Below are 27,266 nucleotides of genomic sequence, written 5' to 3'. Positions count from 1 at the left end.
TAAGCAAGAAGAGATGTAAAACACGATCAGCACAGTTTCAGAAGTCACAGAGGTTTAAAAGAATCTTGAAAGCAGCAAGTGAAAAGCAATATGTCATTCATAAACATGCTCTCTTATGAGATTACCAGTGAATTTGTCCCCAGAATCCTCGAGACCAGGCTGAAATGATATTCAGGTATAATAAACTGAGGACAGGGAAAAATATTTTTCCCAAATAGGAAAAATAAATGAGTAAAATAAAGTGTACTATCAAAATCAATTTTACACTTCTTTTTGCATTTATTCATTTATTTATTTTTAAGATGGAGTCTCACCCATGCTGGAGTGGAGTAGTGAGATCTCCGCTCACTGCAACCTCCGCTTCCAGATTCAAGGGATTCTCCTGCACCCTCCAAGTACAGGCACGCGCCTTCCTCCCTTCCTCCCATCCTCCCATCCTCCCATCCTCCCTTCCTTCCCTCCTTCCTTCCGTTCGGCCAGGCTGGTCTCAAACCCCTGACCTCAAGTGATCCGCCCGCCTTGGCCTCCCAGTGTTGGGATTACAGGCGTGAGCCACCGTGCCCGGCCTTCTTTTTGTATTTAAACGTGGTATTGACATTTTAAGATGACATCTGCTACTCGCATCCCTGGGACAAGCGGTCTCCCATTCCTCATTTACTCTGCAGCACCGGGTGGCTGTGAACCCCGCTCTTCTGCTTGGGTTTCTGCATCCCCAGCAGCTTTTTTCCTTGCCAGGTGTCGAGGCCTGCTTTTTGCAGCCGCTTCCCGGGAGGTGATCCGAAGCTCTGAGCAGCTAGAGCCCCGGAGGCCCTACGGGAGCTGGCTGGCAATTCCCGCCGCCGGCCGCCAGAGGAAGCTGCTTCGTTGCTGTCATTGTCGAGCAACTCGTGGCCCGGAAGCAGTACCCCGGCCCCTGGGTTCCGCGGCGGCCGCGCTCCGGGAGACTTCCGGCGGGGCGGGCGCAGGGTCTTGGCGTACGGGTTTCGGAAGTGGCGGCGGCGCGATGACCACGCTCCGGGCCTTCACCTGCGACGACCTGTTCCGCTTCAACAACATGTGAGTGAGATGCGCTTAGGGCCAGCCGCTCCTGGTCCGGCCCTGCTTCCCGGCCGTGCCCTCCCGGCTGGACCCCAAACCCGGGCGGGGACCCGCGAGAACCACCCCCGCCGGCCGACAAAGGCGCCTCTCTGGGGTCACAGGGTCCAGGGACGGGTGGACCCGGGGTCGACACGCGCTGGCCTTGGCGACCTTGGCCAAAGTATTCACACTTTATCCCTGGATTCTGCGAGCTGGTGGGTCCTGGGGCAGCGCTCGGGCCGCCGCTCAGGGTGGCTGTTAGGACGCGCCGGGGCGATGGGGCGAGCCGGGGGCGCGGCCTGGAGCCTAGGACCTGGGCTCCTCGCCCGGCTGCTTGCTGGCTGCTGGCTGGGCCGCGCCTCTTGTGGGCAGTGGGCACCGCCGCAGGCCCGGCCGCAGAGGGGGCCTGCGAGGGTCGGAAACGGGTCAGCAGCTGCTGGGATGCGTACATCGTGAAGCCCACCTGGTGGCCGTGGTTAAATTGTAGCTAAATGAAATAACGCTGATCACTGTGCCCTCTGCAGTGGATACTGTCTCAGTCATGGGCTAGTGATTGCAAGTTTAGTTACTGTAGCTGCACACTCCGGTGTAGACACCTTTCCTCTATGAGGTGTCAGGGCAGATCCTAGGGAAGGCTCGCTGTGTGCAGAGCCCTGGATTCAGTTTCTTTGGATTCGATTTAAGGCCAGACCTCTGATTTGCAGGTACTATTTTTTTTTTTTAAGAAAACATTTTATTATGAAGATTTTCGAACGTTTAGAGAAGTTGGAGGAGGCCAGGTGCGGTGGCTCACCCCTGTAATCCCAGCACTTTGGGAGGCCGAGGCGGGCGGATCACGAGGTCAAGAGATTGAGACCATCGTGGCCAACATGGTCAAACCCACTCTCTACTAAAAAATAGAAAAAATTAGCTGGGCGTGGTGGCGGGTGCCTGTAGTTCCAGCTACTCCGGAGGCTGAGGCAGGAGAATCGCTTGAAGGCAGGAGGCGGAGGTTGCGGTGAGCTGCTATCTTACCACAGCACTCCAGCCTGGCGGCAGAGGGAGACTCCGTTTCAGAAAGAAAAGAAAAGTTGGAGGAATTTCACCATGTGCTTCTATAGACACTTCTCCTGGATTCTGCAGTTAACATTTTGTTATGCTGGTTCTCTCTCTGCCTGTCAGTCCTAAATCCGTTTTAAAAAAATAAGCTCCCACCATATGAAACTAAGGACCAAGTGGTTCCGATTCAGGTGTGAAGAAGATGGAAGGAACTGTGGGATGAGATAACTGGGAACATTTCAAAGAGTGGGTGAACCTTGAAGGATGGATAACACGTTGGTAAGGGAGGAAGAAGGAAATTCCAGAGTAGCGGGGAGTGAAAGTGGGGAAACTTGAAGTGCAGTCAGACAGCTGGGATCAGTGTGAATCTAGTGGTTGGTTTCTGTCACTGAGCAGTCAGTTAACAGTGCAGTAACTGGAGGGATTTACACTTGATCCTGTGGAAAGAATTTTCTGTTGGGCCAGTCTGGTCTAACTACAGTCATAGCTGTAGTGACGTGTGTTGAACTCATTATCTCCTGCACTGTTCTGAGTGCTCATGTCATAGTCCAGTTAATCCTTACAACTATTTGAGGTGCTGTCACCCCCATTTTGTGTATGAATAAACTAAGGCCTGGCAAGAGCAAGTGAATTGGCCCAGGTGGGAGTGAGTAAAGGAAGGAATTTCATCCAAAGAGATTGGCTCTGGAGCAGTGGTTCTGAAAGACTTGGTCCCTGACCACAGGAACCGTGTTAAGACATGCACATTCCATTTGCAACCCACTGCTCTGAGTGGGTCTTAACCCACCTGGAGCCTCTGGAAAGGCTCACCCTCTCTTTGAAATGTTCCCAGCCATCTCATCCCATAGTTCTTTCTATCCTCCTGATGCTTGAATCGGAACCACTTGGTTCTTAGTTTTCACATACTGCCCTATTGTTTTAAAAAGTGGATCTAGGATTGACAGATGGGCAGGGAAGGATGATGAAGCCAGTGTAGCAGAATGTTCACTGTAAAATCCAGGTGATGGATTCAAATTCTTAACCACTGAGCTCTGTGGGCTGTGATGTGATGAGAGCAGGTAAACTGGGCAGGTAAGCCATTTATGAGGCCTTGGCAGTGGCCCAGAGATGATGACAGCAGCTTCAGTTTGGGAGGTGCAGCGTGGGAGGTGACAGGGTGTCTTGAAGCTTCAGGAGAAGTTAAGGCAGAGCTTCATGGAGAACCAGTTTTAACTGAAGATCTAGGAAAGGACAACAGTTTTATATGGAAACGAAAAGAAAGAAAATACACAGGAACACTTAGCAAGAAAATACTAGATTTCAGGGAATCATGTGGCCTCTTCAGAATGTGCCAGTAGGGGAGCTCCACTTATTCACCATTTTCTTTTATTTTTTGAGACAGGATCTCACTCTGTCACCCAGAAAAGGAATGCAGTGGCACAAACATAGCTCTCTGTAGTCTCAAACTCCCAGGCCCAGGCTGTCCTCCTGCCTCAGCCACCTGAGTAGCTGGGACTACAGGTACGTGCTGCCACATCCCACTAATTTTTAAAATTTTTTGTAGAGACAGGGTCTTGTTTTGTTGCCCAAGCTGGTCTGGAACTCCCAGGCTCAGGTGATTCTCCCACCTTATCTTCCCAAAGTGCCGGAATTACAGTTGTGAGCCACTACACTGTGACCTCATTTTTTTCTATTTTCTTACCTCTTTAATTTTGGTAGAAAACTCTGAGAATCACTCAGATTAGATGTTGCAGTTGGAATTAAAAGAATCCATGGATGTAGAATACTGCAATTAATTTGACACATATTTTATTCTTGGAAAAATATTTCAGTGCCTACTGTGTGCCAGAGCTAGAGACGTATCAGTGAACGAGATATAAAAACATGTCTTTATAGAATGTACATTTTCCCCTCTAAAAACCTTAGTGTATCATAAAATAGCTCAGACTTCATAGAACACCTGAAACAATTTTGGGGACACCCCCAAATCCTGACCCACACCTTAGGAATCACTGCTCTAATATTGTGCAGGAAGTCATTTGGAACTTAGCTTCAGTTACAAAGGAAAATACAAGCAGAGAAGGAAAGTTGGAAGTGAGTGGGGATTCAGCTTCAGTTTGCGTGTTGAGGGAGAGTGCCCTTGAAGAAAGACCTGGGAAAGTTAGGAAATGAGTTACATGAACACTGGGGGGCAGGGGAGCTTCCAGATAGAGGGAACTGTAAGTGAAGACACCCTGTTTCAAATAGGAGGTGGGCCTCGTGGCTGGAACAGACAGCGTGCGTGGGAGGGTAAGAGGATAACAGCAGAGTTAGAAGGGCAAGGCCTGGGCTTCTCTGCCAAGTGCACCAGGAAACCCAGGTGGAGGAGCCAGGAAGGCATCTGGGCATGGGCGTCTCAAGATTCGGTCTGGGCTAAAGACAGAAATTTGGGGGTTGACATAAGTGTAGAAAAAAAAAGGCTAAGAGACTGTAAGATGGTGCCGTAGGGCATCAAGTGTTCAAGTAAAGGAGACCACGTGGCTCAGTGAGGTGAGAGGAAAACCCCGTGGTCTCTGAAGCTGAGTGAAGACAGCATTTCAGGCTGTCCCAGGAATGGGAAGCTGTTCAAGAGCACCTGATGGCTCAGTGCACATATTTGTACATTTCTTCCAGGAAAGAGAAATTGAAGATGCAGATGCAGGAGGGAAAGAGAATTGCAGGAGGAGGGTCCTGAGTACTGAAGGGGTCTCTCACCGCACTTCGTGCCTAGTGACAGGAGAGCAAGCAGCATATGGGCGCAGAAGCCTGTGTGCGTAGGTTCAGTTGGGGGACTTCGTTGAAGGCTTCTTCTTCCTGTTATCTTTTCCTCGGGATGAAATAGGAAGCCCCTGAGATGGCAAGGGTGGAGTCGGGGTACTGGTGGGCAGACAGGAGGAGATAAAGCAGTTGAGAAGTGTGGGAGTGACTCCCTGTGCTGTATTAGAGCAGCGATTCTCAAGGTGCGGGTAAGGGTTTGGGGGTCCCCAAGATTGTTTCAGGTGTTCTGTGAGGTCAGAGCTATTTTCATGATGTATTAAGAAGGGTTTTCACCTTTCCACTGTCCTTCCCTCACAGATACACCGTGGAGTTCCCGAGGTGTGATCTTTCAGCAGCAAGCATAACAAATGCTTGAGAATCCGGTTGTCTTTTAAGGAAGACATTGCAGAATTGTTAAAACAGTGCCATTGTTGGCACTGGATTTTGTTTTGTTTTTGGAAGTATAGTGACTTTTTTGTAAAGTTATTTGTGTTAACATGTAACTGATTTATTATTTTTAAATTTTAAAAATTAAATAATACATTTTAAATAATAAAATTTAATGTTTAATTTTTAAAAATATTAACATTTTAATATTAAAAAATTTTAAGTATCAGTAGATATTACCCATAAACAAAAGTTCTTTGGGTTCCTCAGTAACTTTTTAGTGTAAAGGAGTTCTGAAACCAAAAGGTTTAAAAACTGCTGGACTACAGAAATGTGTTATTCCTAGCATCGTTATGGGTCTCAGAGGAGAATTTGACTAGAAATCGGAAGAGGAACAGTTCAAAAGTAGCTGGTTTTGAGCCTGACAAAATAGTGGCTCCATTAATAAAATAGGGAAGTGAGGGGACAGAATGGTTTTAGGACGGAGGAGATACGTTTTCAGAATGCACATTTGGGAATGGTGTGCTGGGATGTGCTGGTGAGGCGCCCACAGCATCAGAGCCAGGTCGGGAGGCATCTACTAAGAACACGTGATGGAACGCAAAGGAATGGGGATGGTGGGGACAGGGAGGTGGGAGTGTAAAAGAGGAGTGGGGAGCAAAAACAGTGGTGGGAGTGACCACGTTTAGAGCGTGGAGTAGAAGAGCAGTTGTCAGGGAAGACAGACAGGCAGGGAGGATCCATGGAGGATGCTGCAGCGGGCGAGTTTGACCTTCTGTCTCTGCGAGATACATCCCTAGCTAGTCCTCAGTTCTATTAGCGATTTATTGCCACTTAGAAAATACGAGATGTAGATTTATTAACTTCAATTTTAAAGAGGCAGGCAGCAGTTAAATGAAAAAATGTATAAACACCTTAATAGCTGCTATGACAGCTTATTATGCCTATTAGGTAGATTAAATCATCTTCCTCAGCCCTAAAGTTGGCCTTAACGTTGTCAAGTAAGCATGTTTTGTTTTCCTGTGGCATATTATTGTTTAGCAGGCTTATTTAAACTGGTTATTGTAAACGCTGCTTACTAATGATATTTCTCATTTCTTCTAGTAACTTGGATCCACTTACAGAAACTGTATCCTTTTTTACAAAAAAAAAATTTGAATAAAGATTTACTGAGAGTAAAGAAAATAGAAAAGGAAAACAGATGAGTACTGAAAAATTTAAAAACTTGTAGGTCAGGAAACATCATAAGCAACACTGAAAGCAATTTTAAAAAATGAAACTGAGAACAAGGGTTGTCTTAGATCTGCTGACAAACTGTTAATATCACGACCTCATATAAATCTGTAACATCATAGCTCCCCTGCCAGCATTGCCTCTCTGGAGTCAGCATGGCTGTATACAACAGAAAGCACAGTGACTTCAACAAGGTGGCTTCATTTCTCTAGTGTGAACAAAGTCGGGAGGTAAGCAGTCCCAGGCAGGTGATGGTTCCATGAAGACACCAACAGCTAGGCCCTTTGCAGTTTAAGCACTGGACCACTCCCAGGGTGGCCTTAATCTTGTTCCAGAGGCTGCCAGAGCAAACAGCATCATAGCCATGTTTCCAGCAGCAGAATCAAAACAGGGGAAGATGAAAGTGTTCTTCCCTTTTAAGAGTACCTTTGGGAAATCCTGCGCAGGCCCCTCGGTCTCAATGACCAGCACAGCACCTGTTTCATGCTCCACCGAATCCTATCTAGAGTCCAGAAATGTGCCCCGCTTTATAAATTGGGACTTGTTACTAAAGCGGATAGAGGATTTAAAGTAACAATTAGCAGTATTTATTGTGGTCCCAATAGAAAAATGGGGCAAAGATGTGAAGATAGGGTACTTTGGTTATGCTGTTGTAACAGATAACCCCACATCTCCAATGGCTTACAACAGAAAGTTCGGATTCTGGGTTATGCTCTATGTCTACTGTAGGTGGGTAGGAGGGTTCTGCTAACCGGTAATTTACCAAAAGAGGGCATATAGGAGCTTAATGAAGGTGTTAAGAGTTCAGTCTCACCAGTCAAAAGACATAAATTAAAACCAAAATGAGATGCCATATTTTATTTATCACATCAACCAAGATTTTAAAAAATGATGAACCTCAGTGCTGATGATGGTGAGGTGAGAGGAACATTCTCATAAATTGCCGGTGACAGTATAAATTGCTATTATCTTTCTGGAAGGCACTTTAGAAATAGTAATTCCATTTCCTGAAAACTGAAAATAAGAAGAAATAGAAGCAGTTTGTCAGTGGTTGACAAAATAAAGCCCGTAGGCCAAATCTGGCCCACTGCCCATTTTTGTAAATAAAATTTCATTGGGACACATGATGCTGATTAATTTATATTTTGTCTGTGGCTTTTGCAGTTTGAGTAGTTCCAGCAGGGGCTGTATGGCCCGCAAAGCCTAGGATGTTTACTATTTGCCTTTTACAGAAAAAGTTTGCTAAGTTATACCATTACAAAAATTATTTATTGCAGGAGAGTTACTAAGTATTTGGAATAACATTCACATACAACAATCAGGAGATGGTTAAGTAAATTAAGCTGTACTGAAGAAGGATTTCAAACATTTTTTTGAGAAACTAGAAATGACCCAGGTGTCCATCGTCAGGATACCCACCATTTAAGTTGTCTCTTCACATAAGGAAATACTATACAGCAGTAATAATTAACTCACAGGTACACGCAGCAACAGGACTACATACCAGAAACAAAACTGAATGGGAAAAGCAAAAAGTCTCCAAAGTGTTCATCTGTATTTTTTAAATTATGACTAATGATATCACCACTTAAAGATTTTTGAAGAATTTTGAATGACACAAAAATTTCACTATATAGGAAGGGAATATTTTAGAATGCAAATCCGCTTATATGGTGTGCTTCCAGTGACATTTAAAATCGACAGTGAAAGTCCCATAATCCAGGTGAGCCCATGTTTGAAAGTAACCTGTTAGGTCCTAGAGGTAGATGGCAGGGAGGGGTGTCTGGAGCTCCTCTGTTAGCCAACAGAGAGATGGTTGTGGTGTATGTCAGTGGCTGGCTGGCAGGAAGATTGGCTGGCCTGCCATCTTAAGGGGTTATATTTGAGGAGTACTCAAAATAATGATGGTCCTTCAGAGGAGATTTTGAAGAATTTCACACTGAACAGGTTTCCCCAGAACTTAAAAAAAATGCGTGTATGTATTATTGATGGTATCCTCTTATAAATTGCATCAAAAAGTTGATACTAACAAGAAATACATTTTCATCCATTAAAGTACAGAGTAAAAAGAAGAGAAATGTAGGAATGAGTACATATCAGTAAGAACATCCCAAGGTTGAAGAGTTAAGTCATGAGCAAATTATGCAGGCATTTACTGTTAACATAGTTGATTCCTTAAGACATCTTGTATCTGCATTACTAAAAAATGCAGGATTTGAATCAGTGGAGAGGAAAAAACTGGATAATTAAGTTGCCTCTGGAAGGACTTAGTTGTAAAGTTATTTTCACAGTCTCATAGCTGAAGTCAAAGTAGGAGCTAGCCATTAATTTTTCAATGCAATTACATAAGCATCAGTGTATTGAACATCTACTATGTACCACGCACCAGGGATAGAGGGAACATGACATTCATTGACTAAGAGGAGGCAGACCACAAACAAATATCAGGTGATTATAAATGCAGAGACTAGATATGGTATGGTCAGTAGGGAAGTACACTGTAGAACTTTGGGGTTCTGATCCTCTGCTTTCTATTAGACACTGCTGTCTCCATTCCACACTCGAGGCTATATGTCCAGGCAATTTTGTTAAATATCAGTGATAACCTAAGTATTTTATATAATGGTATGTATGATTATAGGACTTATATAGAGCTGGGGATAATATAACAGTATGCTTTTTAAAGGAAACGTTTTATTTTTTACAATATCCCTTAATGAAGAACTTTCTACTGTCCATTACTTTTCACACTCCTTAACAGCACTCTAGTATGGGATTCCTTTTTACCTACAGTACCTCGCCCACTGGCCAGAGTACTTCATTGTTGCAGAGGCACCTGGTGGAGAATTAATGGGTTATAGTAAGTATAATACCACTAGTATTCTGTGGAGTAGGTAAAGATTTTAATATACGTTTCAACCGATTGCTTTAGACTGAAGAATTGGAATATAACCATGATGCTTGTAATTTTATTTCCTCTTCAACAATTCAACAACGTACTGATCTCTTCTCTGCTTTGGGCATGGTGCTAGGCCCAGGCGATAATGGCAGTGAATCAGAAAGACATGGTTTTAGTCTTCTTAAATCTTTCATTCTTAAAAAAAAAAAAAAATTCATTCTAAAGCCGGTACAGTGACTCACGCCTGTAATCCCAGCACTTTGGGAGGCCGAGGCAAGTGGATCCTTTGAGGTCAGGAGTTCGAGATCAGCTTGGCCAACATGGTGAAAGCCCACCTCTACTAAAAATACAAAAAATTAGTCGGGTGTGGTGTTGCGCACCTGTAATCCTAGCTATTCAGGAGGCTGAGACAGGAGAATCGCTTGAACCCGGGAGGCAGAATTTGCAATGAGCCGGAGACGCCACTGCACTCCAGCCTGGGTGACACAGTGAGACTCTGTCTCCAAAAAAAAAAAAAAAAATCTTTGATTCAATACTTTTGTTAAATTTCTACATGGTTTATTTAGTACATAATGCAGGTATCATAGCATCTTCACTGAATTAGCAGCATTACTAACAAAACCTTTAGCTCTGAACTGCATACGTACCTCTACATGTACCCACACATAGCCACACCCATATGAAATGTAGATATTTGAAAAATATGTACTCTGGTTCTTTGTTCAAAATTAGTTGTGTTTTAAGTCTATCATTCCTTTTTAACCTGTTCTAATTCTGATTTTAGAACTACATATAGTGTTAAATTTGCAAGTGAATTTCAAATAAAAGCACTGTCTGTTAGCTGGATGACCTCAGATAGTACTTAAAAATTAAAACTTGGTTATTAGTTTCCTTTGTAATAAAAATGTACTGAACAGTAATTCTATAATTATGTGTAAATCAATGCCTAGTTACTGAATGTGATTTTTTTGTTGTTGGCAGTTATGGGTAAAGCAGAAGGCTCAGTAGCTAGGGAAGAATGGCACGGGCATGTCACAGCTCTGTCTGTTGCCCCAGAATTTCGACGCCTTGGTTTGGCTGCTAAACTTATGGAGTTATTAGAGGAGATTTCAGAGAGGTGAGATTCGGTTTTTCAAATACACTTAGTGATTTGTGGACCCTTAACCATTTTCTTCCCTTCAGGCTGAATAACTGTCACGCTTTATAGTTTACAGGAATTTCATCTTCTTCCATCTCCAGTAGTCCTCACAAAAATCCTGTCACATAGTCAAAGTGGTATTCTTTCTATTTTGCCATTGAGGAAATTAAGGCAAAGTGTTGCAGTGACCTGCTGTCGGCCTACAAGCCGAGGAATTGATGGAATCAGTTCCAAAGGCTAGCGCTCAAGGTTTCATTTAGTGTTCCCGCCACTGTGACACACATTCCTAACATCTGTTAACATTGTCTTGGCATCGGAATAAATTTTTAACAGTGCTCCTCGGCCAAAAGGAAATAGTCAGTCTTAAGTAGTTATATTCTAAATGTTTAATAAGTATTTATAGCCTAACAGCTAATACCCATTTTAAAAAACTTGAAATAAAATATATTTTTATTTCATTCTTAAGTAACTGTGGCTAGCTACTAATGAGATGCGTGCACCTGTTGGACATTGAACGACTTGACACAACCACCTGCATTCCCGCTTCACATTGATTTTCATCTAGTATTTTTTTTAGTCACAACAACTGCCAGAAACTCAGCTTCATAGAAATACTATGTCATTAAGAGGCAGATCTAATGTTGAATCTGTGAACTACTTCAAACTAGTTTGCCAGTATCTGCCATGTAAGGTTTTGCTGTTTTCCCTGAACATTTCAGATATCCTTTGGTGGCTGTATGAGTTTGAGACACTTTAGGGCACCTCAATGCACAGTTTGGGAACTGCCAACATGGCATCTTTTTTTTTTTTTAAGAGAAGTGTTGTATGTATCAAACCCCTTCATTATCTGCAATAAAAGTAATACAATAAATAAAAGAGAAAGCCGCTCCTCCTATCTTCATTCTAGAATAGATATGTGTATATAAGCTTGACCTGTTGTCACGCTGCCATTTCTTTCTCCACCGTAACTGCCTAAAAGTGTGGTGAGAAAGAGAATAGTTGCTGAGAAGGGTTCTCGAGCTTAATTTCCAACGAATTATTAGATTTAATAAAGGCAAGTTTTAAAGAAGTAACTGGCCTAACAAAGGCTTCAAGCCAAACTAGAGGCAAAGGAGCTCAGACTCATTCAGAGAAGAGAAGAAATTGTGTTAGCTGAAAAAGAAGCCATTGCTAATGTTTAAGATTTTTTAAAGTTCTCCCTAGACCAAACAAAGAAAGGAAGAAAAATTTTAGCATGATTATAGTTTACACACATTTATTAATGGCATTATGTTGGGGGAAAAAAAGTATTTGGCATTATTGTATAGTGAACAGGGAGTTAGAAAGTGGGTTGTTCAGTGAGACCACATGGACACCGGGAGGGGAGGGACAGCATTAGGAGCACCTAATGTAGATGACAGGTTGATGTGTGCAGCAAACCGCCATGGCACCAGTATACCTATGTAACCTCCACGTTCTACACATGTATCCCAGAACTAAAAGTATTAAAAACAAAAAAAAGTGGATTGTAACTACCTGTGACCTTGCACATATAATTTAAGGTGTTTATATGATAGATTCTCTTTCTGACTAGAAAACCACTAAGCTGTCTTCCTTTCCAGTTTCTAAGCCTTCATTTTTTAGAATAATTGCTAAGATTTAAGTAGTCTTTATTTGTAGGGGTATGCATACATATACCCATATGGAATGCATATAGACATGCTTATATACATTATATACATATATACATAATATACACATTAAAAATAGAAACCAAACAAGTAGAGAAGAAAAATTGAATGATAAAAATGAATCCCAAAGATGAGAAAAAAGAAACTAAACCAGCAAAACAAAATGCATGAAATAAAATGGTAGCCAACAATCCAAATATTGTCAGTAAGTACAACAGTAAATGTTAATGGACTTAAGACTATTTATTTATTTTATTATTTTTGAGACAGGGTCTTGCTCTGTTGGAGTGCAGTGGCATGATCTTGGCTCACTGGAACCTCTGCCTTCCAGGCTCAAATGATTTTCCTGCCTCGGCCTCAAAGTAGTTGGGATTACAGGCACCCACCATTATGCCCGGCCAGCTACAGTGACTCTATTTAAAAGACAAAGGCTGTATTCTCTTTATAGGAAATATGTGTAAAATATAAAAATATTTTTAATAAATACAGAAAGATTGAAAGTGAATTTTTAAATTACCTTATAAATTCGAACCAAAATAAAGTTAGAATACTTATTAATAATAGTTAAATTATAGTTGAATAATTATTACCAGCATAAAAAAGGGTCACTGCATATTGATAAAATATTTAGTCAAGGAAGTAACAAGGCTGGTTGTGGTGGTTCATGCCTGTAATCCCAGAACTTTGGGAGGCCGGGGCAGGCGGATCATTTGACGTCCGGAGTTCCAAACCAGCTTGGCCAACATGGTGAAATCTCATCTTGACTAAAAATACCAAAATTAGCCAGGCATCGTGGCACGTGACTAATCCCAGCTACTTAGGAGGCTGAGGCAGGAGAATTGCTTGAACCTGGGAGGTAGAGGTTACAGCGAGCCGAGATCACATCACTGCTCTCCAGTCTGGGCGCCAGAGCAAAACTGTCTCAAACAAAAAAGCAATTAAAAATGGTATACCTAGTGACATCATTTCAAAGTAAAAATGCACAAATTGACAAAACTACAAGGAAAAATAGACAAATAATTATACTAATGGGAGATTTAAACATGCTTCTTTCTAATTGATAGAACAATGTGATAGAAATTCGTTAAGGGTATAGAACAAGAGTCGGCAGTTTTCTCCTAGGTCAGATAGTAAATATTCAGGCATTACAGGCCATCTAAGGTCTTGGTTACATAGGCTTTTTTTTTTTTTTTTTTTTTTTTTTTTTTTTAAGAACAACCATTGCAAAAAAACATTCTTAGCTTGAAGGCAGTACAAAAACAGGTTGTCAGCCAACCTCTGCCCTAAAGAATTTCAGTCAGTAGCCCAAAATCTTTTCACCAAGAAAGCTGTGGCTTCTCTGGCCAACTTTACCAAACGTTTAAGAAATAATGACTGAAAGGTCACTTTTACTCAAACCGTTTTGCACAAACCAAAAAAGGGAACACAACTTTTTTCTAAGACCAGGATAACCCTGATAACAATACTTGACAAAATACAGGAAAGGAAAATTTGAGGAAGTTCTCATTCAGATACAAAATCCCAGAAAAATAATAGGCAAAATGGATTTGGGACTACGTAAATAGGATGACACATCAGGAGCAAGGTGGTTTCAACTTCACACTAAAGGAGAACACTTGTTATTTTAGTAAGTGCAGTAAACTTGATAAAATCCAATACTCATTCTGTTAGCAAACTAGGAAATAGAAGGGGGAACTTCCTGAATTTGAAAAATATCTACAAGAAATCTGTAGTAAATATATTTAGTAGTAATACATTGCATACTTTTTTGAAATCAGGGACAAGTTAGTCCCACTTCAATAATTTACTAGAAATTCTAGACAGCACAGGAAAGCAGGAAAAATAAAAGATACTAGAATTGAGAGGAAACAAAACTTATTTTGCACAGATATGATTATACAAATATAAAATCCACAAGAATCTGTAAATAAATGTTTAGAATTAATAAAAGGTAAGCTAAGTTGTTGGATATAAAGTCAGTATAAAAATCAATTGTGTGTGTGTGTGTATATATAAAAACAGTAAAATTTAGAAAAAGATGCCATGACATGAAAAAACATTAAGTACTAAAGAAGAATCTAGCAAGTACTATGCAAGACCTCTCTGACATTTTTAAAACTTTTTTGAGGGATCTTAAAGTAGCCCTGATAAGTGGAACAATGAACTATCACTGGATTAGAGGATATGGTTCCAATGTAATTGCAGTCAAAATCCCAAGTATTGTTTATAGAACTTCTGAAGAGCAAAAAAGAGGTAAGATATACAACAAAAATGGGTGATAGGCCCCTTCAGCTATCAGAGTGTAAGGAGTGAGTCTGTATCTTAGTGCTGTAGTTATCTTGACCAGTGCTACAAAATTTAAGAAACAGACCCAAGAATATATGGACTTTAACATACCACAGAGGAGGCATTGCACATCAGTAGTATGAAGATAGACTTTTCAGTAAAGGTGGCTGGACAATTGGGTGTCCCTATGGGAAAAAAAATTTCTCAGATTACCGCTATTCCATACACAAATCAACTCCAGACTTATTAAAAACCTAGATGTGAAAAGCAAAACTAAGAAGTCTTTTGAATGTAATATGGGAGTGTCTCTGTGGCCCCAGTGTAGAAGGACTTTTTAAACAGGCCATAAAAAGTACTAACTAAAGGAAAGATTCATATATTCAACTTCACTGAAGTGAAGTAACTTTTTTTATCAAAAGATACCATAAGGATAATGACAAGACAAACTACAAATTGGAAAAACATATTTGCAAAGACATTACACCGTATTGAATATTCAGAATACACAGAGAACTGAAGCGGGGGGAAATTGTGTGAAAGATGTAAGCACTGTACAGAAGGAGAAATCTAAATGGCCAATCAATAAATATATTCAGCATTGTTAGTAATTGGAAATACAGATTAAAATCTGAGATACAGTTACACCGTAAATGGGCAAAAATAGAAACATCTGATGCACAAAGCCTTGCTACTGTGGAATGAAGGCTTACTTGCTTCTGTGCGAGTGTGAGTTGGTACAAGCCAGTTGGAAAAAGTTTGGCATTAACTAATGAAGTTGTGCCCTGTAACACAACAATGAGACTCCTAGCTGCAGACCTTACGTGAGACATTCAACAAAAGTATTCATAGGAGCATCGTCGGTAATAGTACAAGCCAGAAACGTTTATCAACAGGACCATGAATGGCTTGTGGTGAACAAGCCCAGCCACTCTTGAAGCTGACGCTTAACAACGTTGACTGAGAGAAGCAAAAGACAAAAGAATGTATGGTTCCATGTATATAAAGTTCATAAACAGGAGAAACTGTAATAGGTAGTGAATCTGCCTTTATCTTTTAAGAAAACGTGTCGTAGCTTTTGAAATACTAGCATGCAAACAGAAAGTCGTCTTCAAAGTAATTGTCATAAATCCTAAGTAATGTAAATTTCTATTACCATGTAATCAGCTGCAACGTCTTATTACTACCATTCTGAGTAGTAGTCAAAGCAAGGTAAAAACACGTTTAAAAAATACGTTTCTGTTACTTTCTAGGGTTTCCCACATTCTAACATTTTCCTTTTTTTTTTTTTTAAAGAAAGGGTGGTTTTTTTGTCGATCTCTTTGTAAGAGTATCTAACCAAGTTGCAGTCAACATGTACAAGCAGTTGGGCTACAGTGTATACAGGACAGTCATAGAGTACTACTCAGCCAGCAATGGAGAGCCTGATGAGGACGCTTATGGTAAGCTCTCTTCCATGATACTATCCTCAAAAAGTCGTCGAAATGGTTACATTCATTCGACAGATTGTAGTATTTGGTTATTTTAATAAATGTAGAAGAATCATACTTGACTTTGATTATTTAAATCTCCCTCAACCTACCTTTATGAACCTATTACTAGTAGTAATTAACTTACCTACTAACTAACCAATGGTTAATTTCTATACGTTACTGTTTTACTATGTTATGGACATGTTATTTTACTAACAAGAAAGAACGTATTGTGAGCTGAATCCTGGGTGGGGTTTGGTTAGCATCTGGTATACTTGGCAATTGGGAGACTCGGCAATTGGGAGACTCCTTTATAAATACGTTTTGCTTAGAATCTGATGGAAGTGGGGGTAGAGGATAAACCTCTTATGGGAACTTCACCTATATGCATTAAATTTGATATAGTACATTTGGGTGTTCATATTAAACTTTGCCTCTTTACAGATATGAGGAAAGCACTTTCCAGGGACACAGAGAAGAAATCCATCATACCATTACCTCATCCTGTGAGGCCTGAAGACATTGAATAACCCTGGGCAGTGGTTCTTAGGCAGATACTCTGGATGCTTTATTAGGCAGATACTCTAGATGCTTTATTGGGCAGATACTCTGGATGCTTTATGGACAATATTATTTTCATTGGATGATTCTGGAGCTCTATTAGGAGAAAATTAATCATTTAAGTCTTAATGATTCAAGAAAATACAGGTTATCAATTTATTTTAAATCTCATTGTTTCCAGTTAGCAATATCATACCTATGAAAGCTGTTCACTGTAACAAAATTCAGTCGAGGCCGGGCGCGGTGGCTCACACCTGTAATCCCAGCACTTTGGGAGGCCGAGGCGGGTGGATCACGAGGTCAAGAGATCGAGACCATCCTGGTCAACAAGGCGAAACCCCGTTTCTACTAAAAATACAAAAAATTAGCTGGGCACGGTGGCGCGTGCCTGTAATCCCAGCTACTCAGGAGGCTGAGGCAGGAGAATTGCCTGAACCCAGGAGGTGGAGGTTGCGGTGAGCCGAGATCGCGCCATTGCACTCCAGCCTGGGTAACAAGAGCGGAACTCCGTCTCAAAAAAAAAAAAAAAAAAAATTTCAGTCGAAAACGCAGCTAGGTCAGAAGGAAACATAACCACTGTTATGGTTCATAATAGTCGCTATGTGTATGCTAGGGAAAAGACTTGCTCCTGTCTCCTCCTAAATGCTGTGCCTGAGAACCACTGCTGCATATATTTGTTTTTAAATTTTGTATTGAACTGTTAATTGAAGCTTTAAAAGCATATATGAAATGTATAAATCTAAGATGTATAATAAAACACATTGTTGACTCTATGAATGTTTTCTGGAAGTTTGTTAGTCATTTGTAAAACTGAAAGTTGTAATCCCAGTACTTTGGGAGGCAAAGGTGGGCTGATTGCTTGAGGTCAGGAGTTCGAGACCAGCCTGCCCAAAACCTATACTAAAAATACCATCTATACTAAAAAATAATACAATGTAGGCATCCCAGCTACACAGAAGCTGAGGCACAAGCATTGCTTGAACCCTGGAGGTGGAGGTTGCAGTGAGCTGGAGACCATGCCACTGCACTCCAGTCTGGGCAACAAGAGTGAGACCCAGCCTCAAAAATAACTCAAAAACTTAATCAGGATTGTGAAAGGTCATCATTTAGGATATGTTGTTTAATTAAATTGTGACTTTCACATGTAGTATTTTAAAAATGTACATTTGAAGCATTCACTGCCCAGCATACTTAAGAGTTCCCAGTCACCTGCATTCATACTGTTAGTCCTAGAGCTTTTCTCCTCTTCACAATGCTTTGCTTAAATCCTGCCCTTCTTAAAAAAAAAAAAAAAAAAAAAAAAAGCTGTTGAGGTTGTTTTATTTTTAGAGAGGAAAAAGAATTCCTTATCTGTAGTGTCATCCTCTGTAATATGTGAAAATATCCGGTTAGTGAAAGACTTAAGAAAAACCCACAAGAAATTATTAAACTTTTAACTATTGAAAGGATTTATTTTGGTGGAGTTGAGTGTGGGACATAAATGAATCTTTATGTTCTCCTGTTAGAGAATAGCTTTTTCCTTCAAACTTTCACACTGGCACATGCTTGTTATAATTTACCTTGGGAACATGACAGAATTATTTTCTTATGCATACATGCAACATTAATGGATAATTCTAGGAAGACTGTGATTAAGTGACTTGCATTCTGACCTGTTTTCATCTCACCCTCTGACTTGTGGATGAGCCAAAGGCTATTAAGATGATGTTCTCCTGCTCACTCATTAGACAGACCTCTACTTGAGATGTGATCTGACACCGCAGCAGCTGATGCTGGCTGGTCCGGTGACTAAAGCAGTCAGGCTGAAAACAGAACTGCCTTTTATCTTAACAGCCCTATTTTCTTCTGTCCTCTTAACACTGTATGCTATTTTCAAGATGAAATTTAGTAACATTATGAAGTAGCTTTTATTCCCTTGGGTGAATAAGATATTTGCATATTTAATAATAAACTTGCTTACTAAAGGTCCTTTTACGGGAAAACAATCTTAAAAATATACTTCTAGTCCTTGGGCAGTGAACAAAGAAAAAATGTGCTTCAGAAACACAGTCCAAGCTAAAAGAAATACACTCTCAGATCAGTTAATGCACTCAAATGTTTTTTGCTTGAGAATGTGAGCAACATATCAGCAAATATATTCATTCTTGTGCTACTTTTCATTATTTAGCATAGAGCTACCTTAGGTGTTTCTACCCATGCTCTAAACCAAGAGTAAGTTTAACATGTCAGCAATGAGAAGTAGACATTTTCTTTTCTTTTTTTTTGAGACGGAGTCTCGCCCAGGCTGGAATGCAGTGGCACAATCTCGGCTCACTGCAACCTCCGCCTCCCACATTTGAGTGATTCTCCTGCCTCAGCCTCCCAAGTAGCTGGGACTACAGGCACCTGCCACCATGCCCGGCTAATTTTTTATATTTTTAGTAGAGAAAGGGTTTCACCCTGTTAAGCCAGATGGTCTTGATCTCCTGACCTCGTGATCCGCCCGCCTCGGCCTCCCGACATTTTCTACTGTAGCACACTCGGAGATGTTTACTAGTAATCTAGGTAGAAATAACTCCATTGTCCACTAAGTTTGGGAACGAATACAGCAACACTGCTACTGGAGATATATAATGTACAGAAGCCTAACTATAAAGAGATTTGATTAATGAGACTTAAGTCTTAGTCCAGAGTTTCCCAAATTTATGTGAACATAGGACATCATTTATTGTAGCACACATGTAAACAAGCCATTATTCTTCAAACAAGCTATTACGAAGCTCTACCACTCTGGAGAACTGATGAGTGCCTAACTGAAATTAGACTAAATTATTCTTGGTAAACAATGTTTTCTGAACCTTGTTCAGAAATATAATCACTGCAAATTATTTTCTAAGTAATGTTCTAAAAAGCACTTAATATAACTGGCCACTAGTAGAAGGTAAGGTAAATTAATCCACTCACATTCACTTCTACAAAGAATGAAACTATTTTTAAAAGTGGCTTAGAACGTGGCCGGGCATGGTGGCTCACGGCTGTAATCCAAGCACTTTGGAGGCCAAGGCGGGCGGATCACCTGAGGTCGGGAGTTCAAGACCAGCCTGACCAACATGGTGAAACCTCATCTTTAAAAATAAAAATAAAATAAAAAGTGGCTTAGAACAAACATTTTACTGAGCACTTACTATGCACCAGGTATATTCCTTTTATAATATAATCTTAAAATGAATTGTCAAAGTATTGGCCCACTTTATGAGGAAAATGAAAATTAAGTTACATAATCATGAGTGGCAGGGCTGGGAAATGAACTCAAGTCTGTGACTCTGAAGACATGAAGAAGTTACACGTTTCAGATGAATGCATAAACTATGGTTATGATATGAAAAGTTACTATAGAATGTAACCAAAAAGCTAAAAAAAAGGGCTCAAAAGTCTGCAAGTTCACCCAAAATAGAAGCTAAACGTTACCTTAATTACATTTCCTAATGCATGATGTGTACAGACATTAGAAAAGTTTGGTCTCAGTTGGAAAAAGAAATCCAGCAGTTAAAAAGTCCTTTACTTGCAATCCCCACCACTAGATAACCCAAGGGCATTTAAAAAATAACTTAAAAAGTAGCTATCAAAGATACCAATCAATTTCTTACTGGTGAAATATATAAGAACTTCTGGGAGTCACAAAAGTTCCAAACAATTAATTTATAAAAATAACAAAACATTTGTCAATATGAAAAAAAGATCAGGATTCACTCTCATCGACATCCTCATCTGGACTGTGCTCAGCATCCTCCTTTTCCTGCTGCTGTTTCTTCCATAGTTTGGCCATGGCCAGGAGTTTGAGGTTAGGTTGGTTGGCAGCATCTTCTGGAAAGATGTAATCAAAGTATTCTTCCCAGCCTGCATCGGACTACAGAAATAAAACGATTAAAAGATAAGCAAACGTGGCTGATATACTGACATATCAGAGTGAAGAATTTTTATTGGAAACCTGGAGGTGAAGTTCAACTTACCTCCATTTTACAAAACAATATCAAAGTCTACTATGGAAAGAACAAGGGCTGGGTCTGAAAGACTGAGAGTGAGTAAGCAGCAACTGCAGCTCAGTGAGAACTGAAGAACTGGTAGAAGAAATTCTAAAACTCTAAGCACAGCTCCTCTATAGCCAACCAAGGTGTTGAGTGTCTCCAACTCCATTGTGCAGTCTTACATTTAAGAAAATGTTCAACCATTTTTATATAACATTCATCCAATAGCAAAAGCCACACATCTGTGCATTATTATTCCAACTCCCTACCCTCCCATCCTCACCTATCAGTCACTGATTTCATTTCCCAAATATTGTTCTAACAGGCCCTGTTGTAGTTTCTTTTTTTTTGAGGAAGGTGGTACCTTCCTCAAAGGTGGTACCTCAGTGATACACAAAGCCCTGCCTTTTTTTTTTTTGAAGGTGGAATTCCATGTCTTATTTGGCTTATAAAAACTGCCTCCTGATGGGTCTTTCTCCAATCTAAGCCCCTTGAGTCTGCCAGTAGGAGATGCCAGCAATCTGGTCAAGTCATTTTATGTAAAATAGCTTTCACTGACTCCCAATAAACTCCTTCTTAGCGCCTACAAGCCTTCTCTGGATTGGCTCCTATCTGAAGGTTCAGAGCCAGCTTCTTCCATGCTGACTTCCTATTTAATGCTCTAAAAATATCACACTTCATGTAGTTCCCAGACTCAACCATCACCAAAACACCTCTGCCAACTCCTTCCCATTGTCCACCTCTGACTGGACCATAGGCTCTACCCTGTGTTTCCACAACAGCCAGATTGCAACCATCTCCTACTCCAGGTGGTGTGCTTCCATTTTAACAATGTACTTATGCCACTTAAAAGTACAAATTTCAAAGTCAGATGTGTTTCTACTCATGTGATGTGAGAGGAACAGTCCCAGGGCAGAGTTCTTACCCCATCGTCAGCCTGGACCTTTCTTCTCTTCTTGACTTTCTCTGGCATGAGTTTGTCTACTCTCTCCTTATCTGATGCTGTTCCAAATTCTTCTTCAAAGCTTCGCCAAGATTCCAGCAGCATAAGTCTCTCTTCCTTTTCTTCACAGTTTCGCATGCTTTTGTTAGCTTCTTCATAAATTTGTCTGCATTTAGCCAAACTTCCTTCTTTTCCTGAAGACAACTCAAACTGAGCAAAGCTGATCCATACCTTTAAAAAAAGGTATTATTGAACCAAATTAACCGTGTCACTCAGAAGACAATAATGTAATAATAATAATAAAGCGAATTCCCAGTTAATGACATCTGAAAGTAATGCATTCATCACTAGTGTTTCACAGATCAAAACAATGAATATATGCTTCCATATAAACACTGAAGCAATTTATTTCTACATTCTACAATTAAATGTCTGACACAGTCTTAAAACTGTAAAAAGAGTTCAACTTTTTTCACATGCAGCATAAACAATGACCTGGTATAAACTTAACTTTCAAACATTCCAAAGTCCTCTGAGACTCACGTTTCTCTTAAAAAGCAAGGAAGTCATTAAACAAAAGAAAAAAAACCCCAAACACTTAAAATATAAGAAATACAGTATTTTCTTCAGGACCGATTCAAGCAAAATAAAAGATAAAAGATCATCTACAAAGGAAGAATACCTTGACATGCTGTGTCCGTTGAAGCAACCGTCGGTAAAGGTTTCGCGTTCTTTCCGTTTCTTCCTGCTCAATTTCAAAATCAATATATGATTTCCAAAGCACCTAAAAAAGACAAGTTAATTGGTCAGTCTTGACATTTACAAAGCAGCATGCCCCCATCTAAAGCACAGCTTAAGTATCACTCTAATCTACATCTAGAAACATGGGATTTTTACTGAACAACTGAAGAACACAAGTGGGTAAGATAAATAACACTGGTTATCTATAAGCTGGCCAAAACTTGGCTAGAATTCCAGATTACAGAAAAAGGGCCTTGGATTCAGTCTTAGAGATTCTCTTTGGAAGTTTTTCAAATGCCCATCAAGAGCTGAGAAATTTGCCAGGTTATCTCCCAGGTACTCTTTCATATTCCAGCCATGTGCAATTGAGCTTCCAGAGAGAAGACAGGCCCAGGTTTAGCCAGTGGACACCTGTTCAGTGAATGCTTGTTGAGTTGACTCTGAACAGGTGTCCACTGGCTCAATGCAGGCTGGCAGGGCATAAGGATGAATAAACTGTGGCCTGGACACTTGAGAACTGGCGTTCTGGGTAGAGGAGCCAAGGACAACTGATGAACTCAGTGATACACAAAGCCCTGCCTTAATGTAGTCAGGGGGCCAAAACATTAAATGCAGGGTCATGTTAGTGCATGAGATTAACAAAAAATAGCTGGGTGAGTTCTACGGCTCCTGGGAGATTCATATTGGTCCTGGCTGTGGTTTGGTGCTATCTTGTGGGTCAAGCTTAACTACGGAAGGCAGGAGAGCACTTTCAGGACAGTGACAACAGTAGTTGCAAGGATATCCTGGTTTAGAGAATACAGGGATGTACAATTCCCACCTCACCCTCCTTGTTCTCTGAGTGGGCCAGCCTGCTGGCTACTTCTTTGCCTGCCCTCTTCCCCAGCCCCTTTAGGCTTCCCTGTTGGAGAAGGGGAGTCACCCAACCCCATGATATCCCAAGTCATCCTCGTCATCATCCTAGGTGTCTACTGTGCTCTGGTATCTAAGTAGAGGGTTACTTCCCCTGTCCCCCATATCCTGCCTTTCCACCTACAAGCCTAATCTGAGTAGAAAAGACTAAGTTAGTTAGATCATCTTTATATTCTAAAATACACCTATATTTAGATGGTCACCTAAAGTAAGACTAAACAAGTATCTCAAACCAAAGTATATTTGACTTGAGAGCTCACCTCTGGCATGTCTAAACGTGGCTGACTGATGGCTAATTCATAGATTGCCCGTGCTCTGTCAATATCACCAAGGATTGTCTCTAATTCAGCAAATTTAATCCATGAGGTACAATTTTCAGGTCCAAATTCCAGGAACTTTTCATAAAGCTTCCGGCATCTGTCAAATTCTCGAAGCTGTAGCTCCAATTCTATGTAAACTTTAAATAATTTGTTCTTTGGACATTTGCCTATGGAAGTTCCCTGGAAAATAAAATAATCAGACCACTGTGATACCATAGTGGATTCAATTTGTGCAGTTATTGTACTGCCCTGAAGCCTGTTCTCTGCTGAGGAAGATTCTTTTTTTTTTTATTGCATTTTAGGTTTTGGGGTACATGTGAAGAACATGCAAGACTGTTGCATAGGTACACACATGGCAGTGTGATTTGCTGCCTTCCTCCCCATCACCTATATCTGGCATTTCTCCACATGCTATCTCTCCCCAACTCCCCACCCCCCGCTGTCCCTCCCCTATTTCCCCCCAACAGACCCCAGTGGGTGATGCTCCCCTCCCTGTGTCCATGTGTTCTCATTGTTCAACACCCGCCTGTGAGTGAGAACATGCGATGTTTGATTTTCTGTTCTTGTGTCAGTTTGCTGAGAATAATGGTTTCCAGATTCATCCATGTCCCTACAAAGGACACGAACTCATCATTTTTGATGGCTGCATAATATTCCATGGTGTATATGTGCCACATTTTCCCTGTCCAGTCTATCATTCTTGCAAAGGCAACATGGCCTACTGTTCTTTCCCTCTGTGATATCACAATGTTTACTGGTTCTCGACAAAAGGCTGAAAGAAACTCTCTAATTCATTCAGCAAGAGACAGTGTTCCAGAATTGTCTGGGCAACTAAATAAACTAAGATTTGAAAGTTTCTCAGGATATCCTAGGGAATATGGATGTCAGATGCATAATATCTATAAATAAAAAGGACAAGGCATGGTAGCTCATGCCTGTAATCCCAGCATTCTGAGGCCAATGTGGGAGGGTCATTTGAGCCCAGGAGGCAGAGGTTGCAGTGAGCCAAGATAATTAAGGCCGGGCGCGGGGCTAACGCCTGTAATCCCAGCACTTTGGGAGGCCGAGGCAGGTGGATCACGAGGTCAAGAGATCGAGACCATCCTGGTCAACATCGTGAAACCCCATCTCTACTAAAAATACAAAAAATTAGCTGGGCATGGTGGCACATGCCTGTTATCCCAGCTACTCAGGAGGCTGAGGCAGGAGAATTGCCTGAACCCAGGAGGCGGAGGTTGCGGTGAGCCAAGATCGCGCCATTGCACTCCAGCCTGGGTAACAAGAGCGAAACTCCGTCTCAGAAAAAAAAAAAAAAAAAAAGTGCATTTAATACACCAAAAAGTTTGCACAGGATCAGACTACCAATTCTAGTCTGTGGAAAGATCTAGTAACTGGTAGCTAGAGAAGTTCCCAATGTTGAAACAGAATGTTAATTTGCCCTAGGTAGTAAGAATGATTTAAGCATGATTAGTCAGTGTTTTTTCAGAGGATGCATGTTTTCTAACATTTCCCAGGCTACAAAGGCATATTTCTGTCACTTTTTAAAGTAAAATTGTATAACTTCCAAGCACCAAGATTTTAATTTCTTTCTCAGAGAACTTAATGAGACATCCTGATCCTTTCTTTACTTACCAATGCTCTTCTGGCCAATGACAGATTTTTCTGTCGTATTTCAAACTGTGCATAGAGTATCCACATTTTGGCAAATGTGAACTAGAAAACAAAAGCACAAAAGTATCTAGCTTAAAAGCCTCATTCAAATTAAATTAAATTAAAGTACACTTCAATTAACCAAGGCCATTGGTAATTCAATTTCTCTAAAACTTCAGAGTAAGAGTGATGCACTCTGCTTATTTACAAGCAAAGAAGACCTCAGTCATGTCACAGAAGTTAGAAACACACAAATCATGATCCAGATACTATAATGCATGACATGGTAGCCTCTCCTCAGAACAGACTTTGTTTTGTGGGCATGCTTGTATGTGGGCAGAATGTCCTACCTCCATTCTAAAAAGGAACTCGGTCAACACTTCTACAGAAGGAAACACGTTTTATTTCCCATGCTGGGAAACAAGGCAGAGGTAACATCTCAACCATCTACAGAAGGGGCACATTGATCCGTGCATGCACACACTCACTGTTACCAACAATCCGCCTCTGTGTCCCCTACACATGTTGTGTGCTCTCTGCATGGATGTCTTTCTCCTTCCACTCAGACTATTCGAATTACCTAGGCTTCTCTGAATTTCTATTATTTGTTTGACGATGCAAGTTGTCCTTCAACCTAGACTGTGAGCTATTTTCAGAGGCAAGGAACATATCTCAGTCTTACGCTAGTCCATGGTGCCTAGCACAGGGGAGTATTTTATCAATCAATATTATTTCACTGAATTACTTCACAAGTAAAACGAGGATATTGACCTGTTTGTAATGAACACTTTAGAGCAAACATACCTTTTTGTGAGGAATTAGTTCCAAAGAGGCTTGATATACCTGTCTTGTCCTCTCCGGATCCTGTATTAGGATAAGAAATTTTCACATAATATTGAAGGCTGCTGCTAACACTCATCTTACTAGTTACTAATTTTACTGATACTAGTAAAAATGTACACCCCCAACATTGAATATGTTTCTCAAGTTATTACTTGCAAACCCCGATTTCATTTATGATCTAAAGTATGAACAGCCATCAAACTTCAGCTTAAGAATCACCAACAAGACAGCCACCAAACTCTAAGCCCTTCTTTGTAGACAGCCATTTTGCCTGATAGCAGAAACAAAGATGTTTCATAGTCTCAGATCAACCCCAGAAGGTTAATACAACTGATTTCTAAAAATGCCGCTTGATTTTTCCTAAAAGCAAGAATGCATAATCTAGCCATGATTATTCCTATTAATGAGAAAATCCAGGAAACTATATTTAATTAAACTAAGGGCTGGTTCACCATTCCCTTTTAAGCTCCAACTGATATCCTGTTGTGCCTCAAGTAAAAACCAAACCAAATCAAACAAATAAAAACCCCTCATGCGTGACCACAACAAGCACAGAGTTTAGAATGTTGCAGAGTGAATATGTAACTGTATGACTGAATAGAAGCCTTCAAAAATGTAAAATTACATTTCTTGGTTTCAAGAATTATAAATATCCACAATAAGTGAGCTGTGAATACAGAGGAGAGAAAACCATCAACAGCTGATGCATAATTCTGGTTTTTTTTTTCACCTTTGCCTCCAATTCTTCATAGAGTGCATAGTTGATCCAAAGATAAACGTAGCGCTTCCAGTGCCTCTTCTCCTGAATGGGTGGGACGTTGGCAATGGCCCTTTCGTAGACTTCTCGCACGGCTTCAGCTTCTGCGTCACTTTCCACCAAGCGCAAGTAATCAAACCATGCATCATAATTGTGTGGATTTGCCTAGAAAGATAACCAGTTTAATAAATAAAAAACAAAACCAAGAGCTGTGCTTGCCAGGTTAAGTGAGCTGAAAAAAGGCACCAGCCTGATTTTCTATATTTTAGCACCTTTTCTTCTAAATTTTCCATGTTCTCTCATTTTAAAAACACCATCCCTGAGATGCATATATAGAAAAGAACAGAAATACAGAGGATAGATTACTGGCCAGGTATCCCACAGCAAGGCTCCCTTCATCTACAGCCATCACTTTCAAGATAGTCAATAATTACATGCCTCTTCTTATCAATGCATTTGCTTATATATGTGACTACATATCATTATGTCTGTAACCAAATTACAATAGAATTATATCATGCTCACAATTGTTAAACTTGCCTTTCCAATTAACAGTAATTTATCATTAATATATCTTGCTAACC

General features: G+C 40.6%; 2 protein-coding genes across 3 annotated transcripts in view; one reads left to right on the top strand and one right to left on the bottom strand.

Annotated features, from left to right (window-relative positions):
• The first annotated feature begins 952 nt into the window (after positions 1-952).
• On the top strand, positions 953-17,285 carry NAA20 (N-alpha-acetyltransferase 20, NatB catalytic subunit). The gene is made up of 6 exons (XM_012463448.3): positions 953-1,056; positions 6,361-6,385; positions 9,259-9,349; positions 10,370-10,505; positions 15,776-15,921; positions 16,396-17,285. The coding sequence occupies exons 1-6, from the start codon at positions 1,004-1,006 to the stop codon at positions 16,479-16,481; spliced, it is 537 nt and encodes a 178-aa protein (XP_012318871.1). The 5' UTR covers positions 953-1,003; the 3' UTR covers positions 16,482-17,285.
• The window catches only part of CRNKL1 (crooked neck pre-mRNA splicing factor 1), a 29,622-nt gene continuing 9,688 nt past the window's right edge, over positions 7,333-27,266 (bottom strand). The window contains exons 8-15 of one of the 2 annotated variants that reach the window (XR_010342406.1): positions 26,656-26,847; positions 25,887-25,946; positions 25,065-25,145; positions 23,373-23,612; positions 22,142-22,243; positions 21,442-21,690; positions 14,594-20,398; positions 7,333-7,503 (exon numbers count right to left, since the gene is read on the bottom strand). Coding sequence is in view for 1 of the 2 variants with exons in the window: in XM_064375399.1 (XP_064231469.1) it covers positions 20,231-20,398; positions 21,442-21,690; positions 22,142-22,243; positions 23,373-23,612; positions 25,065-25,145; positions 25,887-25,946; positions 26,656-26,847 (1,092 nt within the window). In the remaining variant the exon portion in view is untranslated. Of the gene's footprint in view, positions 20,399-21,441; positions 21,691-22,141; positions 22,244-23,372; positions 23,613-25,064; positions 25,146-25,886; positions 25,947-26,655; positions 26,848-27,266 lie in introns of both variants that reach the window. The other variant, XM_064375399.1, reaches the window with a different exon arrangement.

The sequence above is a fragment of the Aotus nancymaae genome, unplaced genomic scaffold, assembly GCF_030222135.1.
Source record: "Aotus nancymaae isolate 86718 unplaced genomic scaffold, 86718_ANA_hifiasm-v0.15.2.pri h1tg000001l, whole genome shotgun sequence".
NCBI classification, from domain to species: Eukaryota; Metazoa; Chordata; class Mammalia; order Primates; family Aotidae; genus Aotus; species Aotus nancymaae.
The sequence above is the reverse complement of the archived record's forward strand: the minus strand, read 5'-3'. Positions and strand labels throughout refer to the sequence as shown.